This window comes from Esox lucius, chromosome 13 (assembly GCF_011004845.1).
Source record: "Esox lucius isolate fEsoLuc1 chromosome 13, fEsoLuc1.pri, whole genome shotgun sequence".
In the NCBI taxonomy this organism is placed as follows: domain Eukaryota; kingdom Metazoa; phylum Chordata; class Actinopteri; order Esociformes; family Esocidae; genus Esox; species Esox lucius.
In genome coordinates, this window is record NC_047581.1 from 31,290,157 (window position 1) to 31,309,473 (window position 19,317).

General features: G+C 44.6%; 1 protein-coding gene across 3 annotated transcripts in view; it reads right to left on the reverse strand.

Moving 5' to 3' along the window:
- The window catches only part of si:dkey-215k6.1 (transmembrane protein 132C), a 221,088-nt gene extending 205,937 nt beyond the window's left edge, over positions 1–15,151 (reverse strand). For all 3 annotated transcript variants that reach the window (XR_004576736.1, XR_004576735.1, XM_029124855.2), the window contains exon 1: positions 14,532–15,151. Coding sequence is in view for 1 of the 3 variants with exons in the window: in XM_029124855.2 (XP_028980688.2) it covers positions 14,532–14,607 (76 nt within the window). In the remaining 2 variants the exon portion in view is untranslated. The remainder of the gene's footprint in view (positions 1–14,531) is intronic.
- Positions 15,152–19,317: the final 4,166 nt, after the last annotated feature.

Sequence of the window (19,317 nt, forward strand, 5' to 3'; positions counted from 1 at the left end):
ACAGCGCTCTGAGAACCTCAACACTATATCTGACAATTACAGTGACCTGGGTACCTCAAAACTATTTATTACAATTACAGCGCCCTGGGTACCTCAAGACTATATCTGACAATTACAGCGCCCTGGGTACCTACAGCTCTCTCAGGCTCCATCTTTAAGTCGCTTTCTATCTTTCTCACTGGTTTTATATCCCAGTGAAAGAACACAAGAAAACACAAGAAATACAAAACACACACATAAATGAAAACACACACACACATACATACAAAGCCCTTCCTTTAAGTGGATGATTCAGTCCGGCTATTTGTCACTCTCCTCCTTTTAAAAGTGTTGTGCATTCACACACACACATCTCTATGGGCTCCATGTCCCTGACCTTGGTCCACAGAGTAAACCCGTGGTGCCGGTTGAAGCCTCGCCACTAGCCACATGCTTAACTAGACCCACTCTATACTGTGAGACACTGAAGGTCAAAATGTCTCCGTACCATTTGGGTTTAATGGTGCTATTTGTGGCCTAGGGTGGTCAAGTGGTCAAAGCCACTGCCTTCACTGGTGCATGTTCTACTGCAGCCTGGCTTTGAATCAGGCATACTGCTCTTACAGAAAAAATAAACATAATCTCACACCACTGTTTCCATATTAATAAAGCACAAAATGCCCAAATATATATATATATATATATATATATCATTAAAAACTATTGTATTTTTCCAGAGATCGGGGAAAGGAAAGAACGCCAAACAGTCTCCTCTGTACGTAACGCCAAACAGTCTCCCCAACCATATAGAAATTACAAGCTTTTATACATAGTCTCTCTATTTCAGCGCTCCAAAGGTTTTGGGATCAACCGACTTGTTAAGTCAGGTGTGTTCAATCACATAACTTACGCAGATATCAGAGTGTTTTGTATAGAACAGTACTCCTTCTTTCAAGGAAGTTCACCCCATAAATATCTAGAGACAACATTGAAACATTTACTGGAGTATTAATAACACCCATTGCTTACATTAGTCATATGCTGTCAGTGGGCTGCATGTTGCATTCTGGGTAATTCTAGTATAAAGACATTGATAGGGTCACTTGGGAACTAACTTTAAAAACAATACTACCAGCACAAACTCAAAAACCCAGCATTAGCATGAATTAGGTGAAAAGTTGGACAATATTGAAAACTAACAAAAACCCAAAATTAGTACGAATTACATTAACAATCTCTCAACACAGCAAAAAACTACCTCAACAATCCAACATTAGCACGAATTGTCACCAATACCTTAAAAATCCAAAGTAAGCATGAAATACGTAAGAATAGGGAACCTCAGCATGAATTCTGTCAACTATAAAACATAACAAAAAACACCCTAAAAACCCACATCTGCGAACTTATTATTTTTAGCATCTCATGGTTTTTGAAGCTGATACCTTCATGGCCCACCAACAAACAATCCCCAGTCCGCAGCCAGGAGCTGATAAGTGGATATACCTTTGGCACGTTTTTTCTCCCTAAGAGCCCATGCCGTCAACAAAGGCTAACCGCTAAATAAATCACGCCACCTTCCATCTTGAAGCCATAATTTGGTACTAGGTGACAGCTGACAAGCCGTCCTCCGGAGACCCCCCCCACCAGGACGCCCTCTGATGCATTAGCGCCATTACCCAGCAGCCCACCACAGCTGTTCCCGCCGCACCTGGACCCGGCGTCAGTGGGGCGCGGCGTCACCGCGCGGCACTCCGCCATGAAACGGTAATCAGGGTTGGGCGGTGGCCCGGCCCAGGAGACAGTGCAACATGCTAACCAGGCGTGGAGAGACGATAGTCGGGGGACAGGATGGGGGTGGACGGGGGGGGGGGGGTGAGGGGGGCTGGATAGATATAGTAAGTGGGAAGGGAGTCTCTTGCATGCGGAATGACGCTGGGGCCCGGGGTGGTCCAGCAGACAACGCCACTGCCACTAGAACACACACAGCCTTTGAGTGCGGGAACTAGTACCGCTATCTTAATACACCCACTCCTCTCTAATTCGTCTACCTTTCATCACCGTTCTGTCGAAATAAAATGCTAAAATAAAAAGGAGCTTTTTTTTAAGATGTTCCAGGAGGCGGAGGAGTGGGCAGAGTGGAGAGGACGGCTGATTTTGTCCCTCCTTTTTTCTCTTTTTCCCGTTCTGTCTACACTCGCTTTATCTCTGTCTTCTCTGTATCTCTCCCTCCCTCCCTCCCTTTTCCTCCCTCTCACTAACAGGAAGCTCTTTCTTTCTGCTGGGGTCTGCAGGTCTCTGAGGTTTTGGCAGCTCTCAGCAGTTGTAGACAGAACACACTTTAATCCTAAAAGATCCAACAACTAGAGCAAGGTCTACCGGATCGATGCACCACACTCTTCTTTAGCCCCTCCTACCTCCACATACACTGACCTCAGAGTTAAGTTTGGGTCAAAACAGGTCCGTCCACACACACACACACACACACACACAACGAGACACAGAAAAGGGACGTGAAAGGAGGAGCTGATATCCCCCTGCTAGCCCGGGAGAGAAATAATGAAATCATCACTACGGTTCTTTGATACAGCTCTTAATTACATCTCAGAGGAAAATCAAATGGGTAAACAGCACTTAAACAGCCCGCTGGGAAAGAGAGAGAGACAGACAGAGAGAAAAGACAGAGAAAGAAGAGACAGAGAAAAAGAGAGACCAAGAGGTAGAGGAAAGAGGGACGGAGAGAGGTGGGGGAGAAGGGGATAATGAGAGAGAGAGAGGGAGGCCTCAGTGGCTTGGCATCGCAACAGATGCAGGATGCCGGGTGAAGGCGGTAAGCATACGGTACTGCAGGAGAAGAGAAGGAGACGCAGATTTGTCATCCTGGTTAACCACACCTAGGAGGATTCGGGGGCGCTGTTTGGTGTGATGAGACGAGTGCCTGTGGTGACAGTCAAACCGCTAGCAGATGGAACCCGACTGATCACCAATTGATAAGGGCATCTCCACGGCAACAGCATGCTACTGAAAATATGACAAAAAGGGTCGCCTGAGCGCCTCACTGCTACGCAGTACAGCCATGCAGGCCGGCGTTTGAATCCTGACCGTGGCACGCCGACAACGCCCGCGGTCCAGCATGTGGAAGTGCAGCTTAGCTCTGCGCTGTCCGGGGTGCACTGGCTGCATGGCCACGTTGGGCTCAAGTGAGTCCCTGTGGTTGGTCAGGCACCTGCAGGCTTCATAGTGGTTGTTGGCTGGGGAAGTTTCAAGTCGGAGACTGTTACTGTTGAATTGCCTACGAATTAGAGCCTGATGATCCACATCCAATAGGGAGCGGATGATGACGATCCACGTCCAGTACGGAGCGGATGATGACGATCCACGTCCAGTACGGAGCGGATGATGACAATCCACATCCAGTACAGAGTGGATGATGACAATCCATGTCCTGTATGGAGCGGATGATGACGATCCACGTCCAGTACGGAGCGGATGATGACGATCCACGTCCAGTATGGAGCGGATGATGAAGATCCACATCCAGTACGGAGCGGATGATGACGATCCACGTCCAGTACGGAGCGGATGATGACGATCCACATCCAGTACAGAGTGGATGATGACAATCCATGTCCAGTATGGAGCGGATGATGACGATCCACGTCCAGTACGGAGCGGATGATGACGATCCACGTCCAGTATGGAGCGGATGATGAAGATCCACATCCAGTACGTAGCGGATGATGACGATCCACATCCAGTACAGAGTGGATGATGACAATCCATGTCCTGTATGGAGCGGAGGATGAACAACAACATGCGCATGTGCGCCACCAAATTAATTTCCTGAATATTAGAGATATGAAACCTCACAGGGTCAATAATAAGAAAGTTTGTCTCTCCCTCCCCCCTCTCTACTTTACTCTCTCTCTCACTCTTCCTTACTTTTACTCACTCTTTAAGATACTCTCTCCCCCCGTTTCTCCCATCACTGTAAAACACAACAGAGAAAGGTACAGCTCGCTCAGAAGATGATGGGCCCTTATCTGGGCCAAACAGACTCCACTATCTCTGTGCCCTCGAGACAGTAGACGAACACAGTTAACTTCTTCAACCCGTAGCACGCCCAGCGCCGACAGACACAGGTGAGCGACAGACGCCATTACCAAACAGAGAAGTAGTCCACCCGTCTCCCTGCCCCTGCCACCGCTGAGATGATGAGCGGGAGGCTGCAGAATACCATTAGTGTCCAGTTAAATGTCAGGGGCCGAGCCCAGCCACAATTGACAGAACGGAGAGGCAAATGTCAGCCGTGTGTCAAAATGGCGGATGGCGAGGAGAAGGAAGAGAAGACTGGTAGAGAACTGAGGGGTAGATGCTTGCGAGGGAGGCTTTGACCAAAGCATGAATGGTTTGTGGTTGGATTTGAGACAGAAGGAACGGAGGTGGGCAGTGTAATACATACTGTGTCCTGAGTGGCTATCTCCTCAGAACCGGGCCTAAAGGGGCAATCCAGGGAATGGAAGTAGTGAACTAAATAGTTCAAAAGGTGCCAGTTCAAAAGGAAATTATTTCAAAGAGGCATTGATTAGATTAGATTGATTAGATGCACAGACCTTTTCAGTTTCACTAATTGGTCTTCGTGAAAAACATGTGAAAAACATGTGAAAAACATGTGAAAAACAGATCAGAATTCTACCTCCTGCCTAAAAGCGGACTGATGAATCATGGGGTTCATCACGGGATTCATCCTCAACAAATGAGGATGAATGCAGTTAATGGACATCAACATGTTTAAACAGATGCAGTCTTGAGAGACGTGAGCTTTCAAGTATCAATTGAATGTAATGCTTTATTCATCCTTTATTCAAACTCAGGGTGTGTGGATAAGTCGGTAGAGAAGGAAAAAAAAAATTAGACAGACACGTTGCATTTAATGAAGAGTTAACAGTACAGTTGGTGACCGGATCTCATTTTATTAATTTTTTTTCCTTTGTCCATTTTCATTTATGTAAAAGTAAAATCCCATATTACTACGTATAATTTTATGGTGGAGTCAGTGCTTCTAAATAAAACATTTTTGAAAAAAGTATATATATATATCGAATGAAAAGCAACATCTTTCTTCAAAACACTGCTAATATCCTTCCATAAGGCCCAACAGATGAGGCTACACATACTGCGTCTGGACACTGTTACATACGCAATCAGGCACGAGGGGGTGTGGTATATGACCAATATACCATAGCAATTAGCCAATCAGGATTCAGGACTCAAATCACAGGGTTTATGAATCATAATAACAATTACCTTTTGCAGTGTTTTAAATAAACACTGAGGGCAAAAAGTTTTTGACCAAAAGCCAAAATACCCAGATAAAGTATAGTTCATCAGTTTAGTGCTGTATGCAGCACATTCAGGTTATCATTATTTTTGTAAAAGCAGTCACAAGGAGGTGGTTAACAAGGACCATTTTGTGGGATTTTGTTCCATGCTGCAATGTGCTTTAAGCATGTTGTCTAATGTTATGTTTAAGCATGTTGTCTAATGTTATGTTTAAGCGTGTTGTCTGACGTTATGTTTAAGTGTGTTATCTAACGTTATGTTTAAGAGTGTTGTCTAACGTTATGTTTAAGCGTGTTGTCTAACGTTATGTTTAAGAGTGTTGTCTAATGTTATGTTTAAGTGTGTTGTCTAACATTATATTTAAGCGTGTTGTCTAACGTTATGTTTAAGCGTGTTGTCTAATGTTATGTATAAGCGTGTTGTCTAACGTTATGTTTAAGCGTGTTGTCTAACGGTATGTTTAAGAGTGTTGTCTAACGTTATGTTTAAGAGTGTTGTCTAATGTTATGTTTAAGTGTGTTGTCTAACGTTATGTTTAAGTGTGTTGTCTAACGTTATGTTTAGGCGTGTTGTCTAATGTTATGCAGATAGCAACCTCGTGAAGGACACATCATCGACATTGGCTGTCGATGATTAAGCAAAAACTGCTTAATTTAGGGAGAAAATGTCGCAATACAGCAGCCAAACAAAGAAGTAGTGTCAGCCTACACTAGTGCTCCGTGTACCCTTTCTTCCCCCTGCCCTCTCTCCAGCACTCTCACTGGCCACCACTGGCAACAACCGGCGCACAAGGTCACTGTTACAGCACGGGGGCATATGGAAGAGCGCGAGGGCATGGGGGCATGTGGATGGGGGCGAGGGCACGGGGGCATACTGGGTATGCGTGAGCCTGGCACGGCGCAGAGACGCAATGGGAGGGTTTAGGACAGGAGCCAGGGCCATAAGTAATCGCCTCTTGAGCGGTGCACTAATGAGCATCGTGCTCTCCCCCCCCCCCACCCCCCCACCCCCCCCCCAGTGGTACCCTCAACACCGGTGTAGAGGTCAACGGTATCGACCCCCAGGGGAACCGCCAGCACCGCCACCGTGTCCAAAAACAACATGCCCATCACGCCTCAGAGATCCGGGCGAGTGGGACGCCTCCCAAAAACCACTTTCTCCTCCAGGCAACGACGTGAGGAGGGGGACACAGTGTGCGCACCAAATCACTGCAAACTCCCGTCTCAGTGTTTGGCTGACAAGAAACAGGAACCAGCAACGCGAAGCTGACTTGGTCCCTCTTCCTGTGTCTCCCTCGCCCAGTTTCCCCTGAGCCCACTCCAAGCCCATCCGAGAGCAGTTCCCGCGTCAACAAAGCATCTTCCCGTGGTACCGACAGAACCAATAGAATCCCGCCGTAGCCCGTGTGTTCTGCCCCACACAGACCCCTCACCCTTCACTCCAGACACGCCCCTGCGACCCCTCACCCCCCTCCAATCCTCCCCTTCTCATCCCTCTGATCTCCCACAGTCCATAATCAGGATAGTGGCGCTCAGGTAAAGATATGCAGAGTTGCACTTAATTAGCATAATGACGGGTTATTTGCCTTACTAATTAAAAGTGGAGACAGCGAGGGGGGAGCGGCTACCCCAGAGCATCTCTTAGCCCTCTTAAAAGTCACTAATTGCTTCCTCCCTAAAACAATCAGGGTGCAGTTCTGACAAGACTACCTCAGGTTTTTTTTCAAAGAACAACCTTCACGTCATTCAAAGATAGTGGGAAATGTTTTGTTTTATTTTACTGGCATAATCACACGCACTGCATATAAAGCATTACACTGGCTCGGCACACAATGAACAAAGGCGATGCCGAGTAGCCATGTAGAGTAGTCATGCAAAGAAGCTACGTAAAGTAGCCATGTAAAGAAGCCGTGTAAACGAGCCATGTAAAGCCGTGTAAATGAGCCATGTAAAGAAGCCAAGCAAATGAGCCATGACAATAGCCATGTAAAACAGTTTTGTAAAAAAAAAAAAAAAAAAAGGAGCTTTGCAAAAAAAGCAATGTAAAGGAGTTATCTAAAGGGAAAAAAAGCCATGTAAAGGAATTTTGTAAAAGAAAAAAAGGTTATGTAACGAAGTTATGTAACGGCGCTTGGACAAAAAGGCTACGTAAAGAAGATTTGGATGACGTTTGAGCCCAAATGGATTCGTAATCACGAAGCTTGTGGATGTTAAGTAAAAAAACAAAAGGAAGTCTCTTCCTCTCTCCCTCTTTGTCTCCCTCTCTCTCCCTACTTCTCTCCCTCTTTGTCTCCCTCTCTCTTGGACCACCATGAACCCAGCCCAGGACGATGGCCTTGTTTGGCCTATAATGGCGTCTGGCAGGCTGGAACAAATTCCATCAAGTGGTGGGGCTGTAAGAGCCAAACTCGCACAGTTTGTCTCCCTCGTGTTAAACAAACCCATTACATAAGCACATTTGCATCTAAATGTGGCACTCAATCTAATTTTCATCAATTACTAAAAAAACAAACCCCTTGATGTCTGCGGCGGCTTTATAAAGATTCCGGGTCTACAGTGTAGTCTGCTACATTCAGAGCGCCATGTTTATGACTGGATGGATCTGGTGTGGCCACCATGGTTGCCAGGGTAATTCTTCATCTCGCTGAAGGCAAGAGGGGACTATGAATTAGTCAGCATAGAGTGGAAAGCATGAATCTTTTTTTACATACGGACTGACTTTGGATAGTTAGTTATACACAATATCACACATCACCGGCTGGATTCAGACATAACATGGGGGATGTTGCATTTTGCCATAGTAACTAAACATGATACTTTAATCTTTAAGTAGTCCGTTTAGTGTATCCATTCTAGCTGAAAATGTATTACCCATAATCTGACAAAGATTGCTTCCATTAGAAGATTCAGACTTTGTCGGCGTATCTCCTCAAGTTAATAACAAGGTTGGACTGCTGTCACTTGCGTAATCATGTGGGCCAATTAAATGAAATATAGCAATCATTAAGGAGTGGGGGAAAACAGGGTTTTCAGCCCGATGACTGGAGGAGAGACATCAGTCTGGGAGACGGTGTTTCGGTCCGATGACTGGAGGAGAGACATCAGTCTGGGAGACCGTGTTTCAGTCCGATGACTGGAGGAGAGACACCAGTCAGGGAGAGCGTGTTTCAGTCCGATGACTGGAGGAGAGACATCAGTCAGGGAGACCGTGTTTCAGTCCGATGACTGGAGGAGAGACATCAGTCAGGGAGACGTGTTTCAGTCCGATGACTGGAGGAGAGACATCAGTCAGGGAGACCGTGTTTCAGTCCGATGACTGGAGGAGAGACATCAGTCAGGGAGACGTGTTTCAGTCCGATGACTGGAGGTGAGACATCAGTCAGGGAGACAGTGTTTAAGTCTGATGACTGGAGAAGAGATACCAGTCAGGGGGACCGTATTTCAGTCCGATGCCTGGAGGAAAGACCCCTGTTAGGTCTGTGTACAGGTAGAGTGTGAGTGGGTCCAAAATGGCACCCTTTTCCTTAGACTGTGCACTACTTTGATCAGGGCTTACACAGCTCTGGTCCAAGGGTTAGGGGAAAGTTTGCCATTTAGCCAAAGACAGTGATTCATTCATGCTGAATAAAAAGGGCCCTTTAAGTTCATTACAAACCGGAACCAGAGTGGCGGAACATTTCATTTCTTAACGTGCGTCGCAAAGGATGGCTCCATACACCAGTCTAATTATTATTTTCCTTTCCTTTTTTCCGTGATTCAGAATCAATTTGCAGAGACGAAAGTTTTCAATTTGATTACGTGTCTACTGTGGAAGACTTGTTAACTCGGTAATAGGAAATAATTTGTGGGGGGCTGAGTTCACCTTGTTTAGCACTCTTTAACACAGAAAGGTCCCCCTGAGATCTGGTGCCACCTAGGTCTGCTTTTAGCAGCCCTAATGATGTCTAATTGTCTTGCTTGTTATTCCACCAGACAACTCTAATGAAAGGCATAAACAAATCAACACACTTTTTGTCTACTGACTAATCCACAGTTCTAGGGAGAACGAGGAGAGAGTAAAAAAGAGACACTAAGAAGGGAGAAGAGAGATAACAAAATAGAGGAGAGCGAAGACAAAAAAAGAAAGGAAGGGAGAAAGAATGGGAGAAAGAGAATGAGAGAGGCAACAAGAGAGAATTACAGATAAGACAGAGGGTGAAGGAAGATAGAACAGTGAAAAGTGAAAGAAAGAGACTGAAAAAAAGAGAAAGGAAGGAAAGGAAAGCAAAAAGAGAGAAAACCGAAAGGACAGACCCTGCAATGTCACACATGAAGAGAGTTTAAGATAAAAAGATAGATATAAGAGAGCGAGATGAGAGGGAGGGAGGGAAAGAAAGATTAGAGAGAGAGAGAGGGGTAGGCAGATCAATAGAATCAGGAATGTTGAAAAGTAAGTGAGATGGGCAAAGCATGTAGAGAGCGGGGCGAGAGCGGGGCGAGAGCGGGGCGAGAGCGGGGCGAGGGCTGGCCTCTAGCAGCGTGAGTCTCCTCCATCTCCTCTCTCCACTGCCTCATTATCTCATTAAGACACTGATGATAATGATCTCCCTCATTACCCCCCTCTCGCCTTCACAGACGCTAATCTGGGGGGAAATGTCGCCTTGATTACCACCACCTTAAACCCAAACATGACTTATAGACCCAGCCATCACTGCATACGCACGCATGCACGCACACACACACACACACACGCCTACCTACACAGGCCGTTTCAGTTACTTGTCATGTGCAGCGTGGGGCGTGGGTTATGTCTTCTGACAGATTGGCCTCTTCCCCCGTAACAGACGAGACTAGACCTCCTCTCTATAGACTGGCTTTACTGCCAAAGACTTTAATTCCTGATGTTGGTGTTCCACACTATATGCGTGTGTCTGTGTGTATGTATGTGTGTGTGTGTGTGTGTGTCAGACCAGACAGTTGTAATCACACCTTCCTCTTTGTTGTCTGGGTGACAGCAGTACTCAACAGCTTCTATTTCCCAGTTCCAAAAGCCTCTCATTGGCTGCTGGTGGATAAGGGGTTGGGGGGGGGCGTCACCATTTTCTTTCCTCTTCTGGTTGTTTTTGTTACAGCCTTCTCTCTATAGCCATGCACCTACTGCACAATCTGGGCACTACAGTTTTTTTTATATGTAAAAAGAGCAGAAATCACTCCAGAGTGACATGAAAATTAAACACTTGTCAAAGTCCAGGACATCGGCCGACATTATTCCCTCAACCGGTGGCACTGGTGAGAGCTGTTGTAGAGCAGGATGGGTAGAATCCTGAGGACGAGGACAGCAGATGGGTCGAGAGCTGCAAGCCCCAGCTCCAAGGGTTGCCCGTGGAATTCCATTTGCACTCCCAAACTATAACCTTTAACTTTAACCATGCAGAAAGAATACATACACTTAACCAGTAAGTCTGTTTACTTTCACTTTGATACATGATGTTCTACTGTAAAATAGTGCAATTCATAACTCTTTTATACACTTACACCTGATTTGTAAGTGACACACAAATAAAAACAAACTCAGATCAAACAGTAAGACCAAACAATTAGAGCAAACGCTCAGACCAAACGCTCAGACCAAACGCTCAGACCAAACACACAGACCAAACACTCAGCAATCATAGCGTGTGTGTGTGTGAGAATGTGAGTCCGTGTAACACTCTACCTCCGTCAGACCACACTCTACCTCCGTCAGAACACACTCCACCTCTGTCAAACCCCACTCCACCTCCGTCAGACCACACTCTACCTCCGTCAGAACACACTCCACCTCTGTCAAACCCCACTCCACCTCCGTCAGACCACACTCCACCTCCGTCAGATCCCACTCTACCTCCGTCAGAACACACTCCACCTCCGTCAGACCACACTCTACCTCCATCAGACCACACACTCCACCTCCATCAGACCACACTCCACCTCCGTCAGACCACACTCCACCTCCGTCAGACCACACTCCTGACATGTAATAAAATAATTTTAGAAAGACCAACGAAGAGGCGGTTTAATGTAGACTAGTCAGTGTACAGGAGGGGAGAGACTTGAGGATAAACAGACATGCCTTTACTTTCTCCATATTTGAACTGATGAGAGAAAAGCAGGGGAAGGAGAGAGAGCGTCTGCTCACACTGAACACTCCACTGAAATATCTACCATGGTGAATTCTATTAAGGACTGCTACTACAATATAGTGTGTAGTTAATTATATCCATGTTATGACAGCCTCTATAATATCCACTGTAGTGAATTATATCCATGTTATGACTGCCTCTATAATATCTACTGTATTGAATTATATCAATTTTATGACTGCCTCTACAACATCTACTGTTGTGAATTATCCATGTTATGACTGCCTTTACAATATCTCCTGTAGTGAATTATATCCATGTTATGACTGCCTCTACAATATCTACTGTGGTTAATTATAACCATGTTAGGACTGCCTCTACAATATCCACCTTAGTGAATTATATCCACGTTTTGACTGCTTCTAGATACACACAAAAACAACACAAACCGACACATTTCTAACCCTAACCACCGTTAGGTAAGTGCAGTAGGAGCTGTAATAAACTTAGCCACACCTGGCCAATGCCGGGAAAGGTAGATCAAATGTGCAAGATTACATGTTTTAGGTAGTCTCCAAACCCTTGCCCTGGAGTTGTCTCGCGATGAACGTGTCTTCTACTACAGTGAGAAACACGGCACGTGAGGTGTCAGCACCCCGAGACGACCACGCCAGACCACGACGACCCCAAAGTCACAAAGTGTCCGGGGGTGTCACGACAACCGAACCGCTACAGGCTAGCTAGCGCAGTGGCGCAGGCTCATCAGCGTCATGCAGTCCACTGCAGGCCCGCATACACTGAGCGCATTTCATGTGTCACACACCTCATACCATCAAAAGAGAAAACTATTTTTTTAAATGTAGGAAAGAAAACACAAATCCAGACTGTTCACTGTCTACTATTCCCAGAAAAAATAAGAAAATATGAAATATAATTTGTCTATGCAAATTTGGATCTCTTTTGACATTCTTTTGACATAAAGAGACAAACCGGATATCCACAACATTGGTTTGTGTGCTTCCGACTCACATATACACACACACACACACAACAAAGAATGAGATCCAGGCACACTCTGCTTCTTTCCTGTCTTTGTATTGTTAACAGGATCTGGGGAAAGCACAATTGCTTATTCTAACTCTGAAGTTCATTTGAAGGGCACGGGCTGTCTAACTCAGTTTTTAACAGGCAATACAATATGCTCCTGCAAATGTTAGGGGTTCGCCTTCTTTCACTTCAAATGTCTCCATCTAATTTACTGTCTCCAGTCCGGATTTATGATCCAACTACACAAAATAACAAGTTTGTGTAGTCAGCTCAATCCTCAAACCACAGGGCTAAATTATTCTTATTTTTCAAGTACTAAATTAACTTATGCGTATAAGCATTGTCATTCCTACATTGATTACGCAGAACCGATCTGATCGTCTTTGATGTATAAACAAAATAACCCACACGTGATTTTATAACAGAACAAACAACACGTAATGCCTTTTACGCACGTGTGTGGCATCTCTAATAAATTTCCCAAACTATTACATTACATTGGTAAGAGCCTCATATCATTGCCTAACAGCTTTTTAAACATAACCGTTCACATCACAGAAATGTGATATCCTTTAAAAAAAAATTCAGTGTGACAACCTAAATACACGAGAATCACTCGGACATACAGTGGGAACCCGGCGCAGTGGAGGACACGCTTAAACCAAGGCCTTTACCACAAATCATTACGCAAGCCCGTCTTTCGTTTTCAGAATATTATTCGGTGGCCTTAGCTACCGCTTAGCTTTGAAGCAGTTCTCCCCTGTGTGCAATAAATGTTATTCAAAAAGCGAAAGGAAAAATGTTACTGGTGAAATTCCAATGTACAATGGTGCGGTCTACACGCATGATCAATTCCTAGCGCCACTGGAGTGGCTACTAGATAAGATCAGTCATTACGGATAGATATACTATGTCAGATGAAAAAACTACGGGGATGAGTTAACCTGGCTGTTGTTAACGCGTGTACAGTAAGTGCAGCAATATTTCTGCACAGCTGTTCAGAGTCGAACGCTGTCGCTCCAGTTATTTTCTAAAGCCAGGGCATAGGACATCCCCGTCCGGCGCCACAAACAAGTCCCCGGGGTCGCTCTAATGCACGACTGTCAACGATCTGAGCCATTTACTGTGCATACATCAAACGCATTTCGCACCCATGCAATCGATGTGCGGCTTGGGGTCCAGTTTAAATTTATTACGCAAACTATCACTGAAAACGATAAAACAACCCTTCAAATCATCTAGTAACATAAGCAGCGCAGTCCAACATTTTAGTCAAAAAGATTAGTAGGTTAGTCGTTCATTGACTGAGGTCATCAAATAGCCCTGAATCTACAACATGATTCACATAAATTGAGAAAAGGTGGAAACGTACATAAAAAACGAAAATGTTCTGGATCTGACCTTGAAATAGCTTACTGTTCAAATTATTCAGACTAAAAAGTGCAGATAAGGCTTACAAAATTGCTTACAACAAGGAGAGTTATGCTAACAGCCCACGATCGCCAAAAGTCCATGCTTAATTTAGTGACTTACTTAACAAAAAAATAACAAACGATCTAAAACCAAACTCAAGGAATGCAAAAAAATCGAGTATTAATAAGCATGTTTTCAAACAGGCCTGCAAAATAAAAGGTTCCATTTGACATTATCGAGTAATTAAGGGCCTAATTCTACATTTTACACGCCCCCCATGGCCTCTACCTAATGATATTCATCTCAACTCTAATAAAGTAAAGTTTTTAAAACTCTGTCCCACACGCACGCGCACGCACAAACGCGCACATATTCTGAACCAACAAGAAGTGAGATGGAAACTGTAGTACCTACACAGTCGGATTTTCCCAACGTTGGTTATAATCAAACCATAATCGTAGAATTATAGGAAGACAATGAACTGTCAGGACTCAATTGTGGAACTGGAAGTTGTTTGGCTACACAATTCTTATTCAGAAGACACAAATGAAAAATAATGTAAGATACAGTTTCCCCTGAAATATTACGAGTTAATAATAGCCAATAGGTAATTTTTGCAACAAGTTTGCCTCTGTGCGGATTATCTTACCTTTCCAAAAAGAAGTAAACAGAATCATTGCATGAACCAGATGAGCGCATCGCCTTGCAATCCATAATATGTCCATGGTGACGAGTTATTTTCTGCCCGAAGTGTTTGGATTAAGGGTGTTGAATTGTGTTATTTTGCCTATTATCAATGTCCCATTGGCTTAATAATCTCGGTTTAGATACACTCCTGTTGTCCTGTGAAGCCTACGTTACTGCCCCAGTGACGACACTTATCGTAAAAATCCTTGTCCCCAAAAATACAACGCATTCCGATTCATCTGGCTACATCCCAAACCTGATAGAACCCCGTATCAAGTGTTCAGACTCCACTCATTGTTCAGACGATCGCCGTATGCTTTCTGATATTCACCCTTTTCCCGAAAGTTTAAAAACAGGAGGCGAGTCCTGTTCAAACTCCGTCAATGTTTTTACAGTTATCCTCGTCGATTAAATCCACTGTTACACACAAATAGCTCAATAAAAGCCCCGAGTTGCTCTGGACCCGTGGGTGACGTTCCCCCCTCGCTTCTGCGCGGCGGCGCACGGGTTCTCATCCCTCTTAATACCTCCAGTGTCTACGATTTAACTTCAAGTATCTACTTTTTTCGTGCGAAGGAGAGGGAAGAGCAGGCTACAACTGATGCCTCTAAAAGCTGCGAGGGGCAGTTCGGAGGCGGGATGATAGTGACACATTGGTAAGCCAATAGTTGGTTTTCAAGGAAGCAGGTGAACGAGTATGTACGGTTCACGATAGCCAATCAAATGCTAGAAATGTTCCCCAAACAAATAGATACTGGAATGTAAGGATATGGACCGCTCAGTAGCGGAACTCGGATAAATGAGACCTATATACAGTACCAGTCAAACGTTTGGACACACTTACCCATTTAAGTAGGCTAAATGGATTTGCTAAAGGTGTCCAAAGGGTAAATGTGTCCAATCCTTTGACAGTATCTGTATGTATTTCTTCTTGCATATAACCCTTACTGGAGTGACTATAGACAGGCTTTATTGCCAGTTGATGATCTACACAAAAATATAGGCTTAAAAATAAAAGCCAAAAATGCATTCAATATGATGAAATGTGTATGTTGTTGAATACTAGGCTTTTCTGCCAAACGCGGGCTTGCGGATAAACTCTCGGAAGAACGCGAAACATTTAAGTAAGCTAACTTAGGCTACTGTCACTAGAACAGTACAGATAGTCTCCATTATTCATGCCTAAGACACCATCAAACCTGCATATTTTGTAGATGCATCTATCAGCTGATTGCATTTGGCTGCCTGTACGTCAAACCATGTGATACTACAAAGCAGTTTGGTCAAAACTAGTATTCACCTGATCAAACGGACACAATTTCAATTAACACACAAAGGCAAAGAAAACGAGGACATGTTGTTCGCGTTTTTCATCCGAGACTGGGACTACACGTGTATTTCATACAGTGGTTTCCATTGTCAGCCGAATGTGCTAAGCTGAGAAATGACATTGTGAATTGAATTGCAAATGCGGCCCCATCTCTGATCTGAGGATTTCAGCATTGAAGTCTACCTGTACGTGAGGCATAAGCTCACAACTTTCCCACCATTTGTTAGTACGCATCAGAGGAGTGATAGCGATCCCTAGTGGGAGGTTTAGAAACACTCGGGAATGGGGACTCTCCTCCAGGCAACACTTGTACCCACTGTATATACTGATCATGTACAAACACGCCAAAAAAACTGATCTAAAACGACGGGTGATAAAATACCTTTTTGCTTGATCGCAATGTTCATAACGCAAAGCTATGCACTCGCATGAGATTAATGCCCCGCTTGTCTGACGTGATATCAAAAGTATACACAAGCTTTTGAAAGACGCAGCTTTCCTTTAAGTAAATTATTAAATCAAGGCAAATCATGTCAGACCTTTTTTTCACATCTTGTAACAAAGATTATTTAAACCTTCCATTTGAGGCAGGAATTCAAATATTCTTATTATAATTACATATTCTATATGTTGAATCACTACCATACCTTAGTCAATACATTCCAGGCATGAAAGCAGGTGGTTTTGATGACATCTGACACAAATCTGCACCTGAACCACATAGTAAACAATTGTAGGTGTCCCTTTTTGGTTCGATGGTGCCACTTTTACAACGAATGGCCAAATTGTCCCCATCAGGGATTGCGTCTTTAAGTGAACAAACAAATTGATAATTGATCTGAAAAATTATCTGAAAAAAAATGTCAATGCCTTGGTTGTATAAGCGTGCACAAGCTTCGGTCAATTATTTCATAGAAGCACCTAAATTCAGAAGTACCTCTGTTATACATTCACCTATAGGATTATTAGGAAAACCATACTAATACTGTGTTTGACCCCCTTTCGTCTTCAGAACTGCCTTAATTCTACGTGGCATTGATTCAACAAGGTGCTGAAAGCATTCTTTAGAAATGTTGGCCCATATTGATAGGATAGCATCTTGCAGTTGATGGAGATTTGTGGGATTCACATCCAGGGCACGAAGCTCCCGTTCCACCACATACCAAAGATGCTCTATTGGGTTGAGATCTGGTGACTGTGGGGGCCATTTCAGTACAGTGAACTCATTGTCATGTTCAAGAGACCAATTTGAAATGATTCGAGCTTTGTGACATGGTGCATTATCCTGCTGGAAGTAGCCATCAGAGGATGGGTACATGGTGGTCATAAAGGGATGGACATGGTCAGAAACAATGCTCAGGTAGGCCGTGGCATTTAAACGATGCCCAATTGGCACTAAGGGGCCTAAAGTGTGCCAAGAAAACATCCCCCACACCATTACACCACCACCAGCAGCCTGCACAGTGGTAACAAGGCATGATGGATCCATGTTCTCATTCTGTTTACGCCAAATTCTGACTCTACCATCTGAATGTCTCAACAGAAATTGAGACTCATCAGACCAGGCAACATTCTTCCAGTCTTCAACTGTCCAATTTTGGTGAGCTCGTGCAAATTGTAGCCTCTTTTTCCTATATGTAGTGGAGATGAGTGGTACCCGGTGGGGTCTTCTGCTGTTGTAGCCCATCCGCCTCAAGGTTGTGCGTGTTGTGGCTTCACAAATGCTTTGCTGCATACCTCGGTTGTAACGAGTGGTTATTTCAGTCAAAGTTGCTCTTCTATCAGCTTGAATCAGTCGGCCCATTCTCCTCTGACCTCTAGCATCAACAAGGCATTTTCGCCCACAGGACTGCCGCATACTGGATGTTTTTCCCTTTTCACACCATTCTTTGTAAACCCTAGAAATGGTTGTGCATGAAAATCCCAGTAACTGAGCAGATTGTGAAATACTCAGACCGGCCCATCTGGCACCAACAATCATGCCACGTCTCAAAATTGCTTAAATCACCTTTCTTTCCCATTCTGACATTCAGTTTGGAGTTAAGGAGATTGTCTTGACCAGGACCACACTCCTAAATGCATTGAAGCAACTGCCATGTGATTGGTTGATTAGTTAATTGCATTAATGAGAAATTGAACAGTTGTTCCTAATAATCCTTTAGGTGAGTGTAGGTCTATACTACAACCTATATGTCATAGTATGGGTCTCCATCGAGATAGTTCACCCATGTTTAGCAATCCTATCACACTCTTTGCAGAAGTCAAGCTCAGTCAAACTGTAAGAGGATCTCCTGTGCATAGCTCTCCTCAGTTCTTCAGTTTTACAAGCCATTACTTGGTTGATTGAACTGTGTGCTTTGGATCGTTGTTGTGTTGAAAGTTGTAATTATTTTACTTCAGCTTTCTGGCATAGAACAGTAGGGTTTGTGCCAAGATGTTTTTATATTTAGAGCTAATCATTGTCCCCTCTATCCTGACCAGAGAACCTGCCCAATTCAGCTGAGTAAAATCATTTAAAATAAATATTCTCAAAGTTTTTCATGATAATAGTGCTGTTAGCACCCAGCACAGTCCTCACAGCCAGACCACTTTTTCATGGTTACTGTGAAAGCATGCCGTTGATCTGGTTTACCTGGGTCGCTCTGTGAGCTGAAAGAGTCTTTAAACCAGTTTTCCCCATTGGTGTAGGAGTTCAAGCCTGAGTCGTCTCTTATGCAGTTTGAAAGGCAGACATTTTCTACCAACAGCCCTGAAAAACTGAAAACCTGAGTCATTGCAGACTCCATGGAGTTATTTCCTGCTGGATTGGCCCTGTGCTGGGATCCAGCATCAGCCTGTACTAGTGGTGCACGTTGCATTCGTTTACATGAAGGGGGATTAGGGTCAATCTGAATTATATGCTGAGGAAAGCTCTCTGTACATTTTCTAGTGTTCTGTTGAATCTTAAGAGGACCTGAGCCCTTGGACCAAACTTCAGGACTACCTGGCCTGGTGCCTCCTCGATGTCCCTGTCCAAGACCTCCTGGTTGTCCATGTCCTGTTACCCTTGGTCGTCCCTGTCCTTGTCCACCTGGTCGTCCCTATCCCCTGGTCATCCCTGTCCTGGTCCATCTGGTTGTCCCTGTCCTGTTCCACAGGGTCATCCCTGTCCTGGTCCACCTGGTTGTCCCTGTCCTGTTCCACCTGGTCGTCCCTGTCCTTGTCCACCTGGTCGTCCCTATCCGGGTCCACCTGGTCATCCCTGTCCTGGTCCATCTGGTTGTCCCTGTCCTGTTCCACAGGGTCATCCCTGTCCTGGTCCACCTGGTTGTCCCTGTCCTTCTCCACCTGGTTGTGTTGCAGATCTCTTTGCTGCCTGAGAATTCCTGCTGTCACATCTCACAGCCCACCTGGTCATCCCTGTCCTGGTCCACCTGGT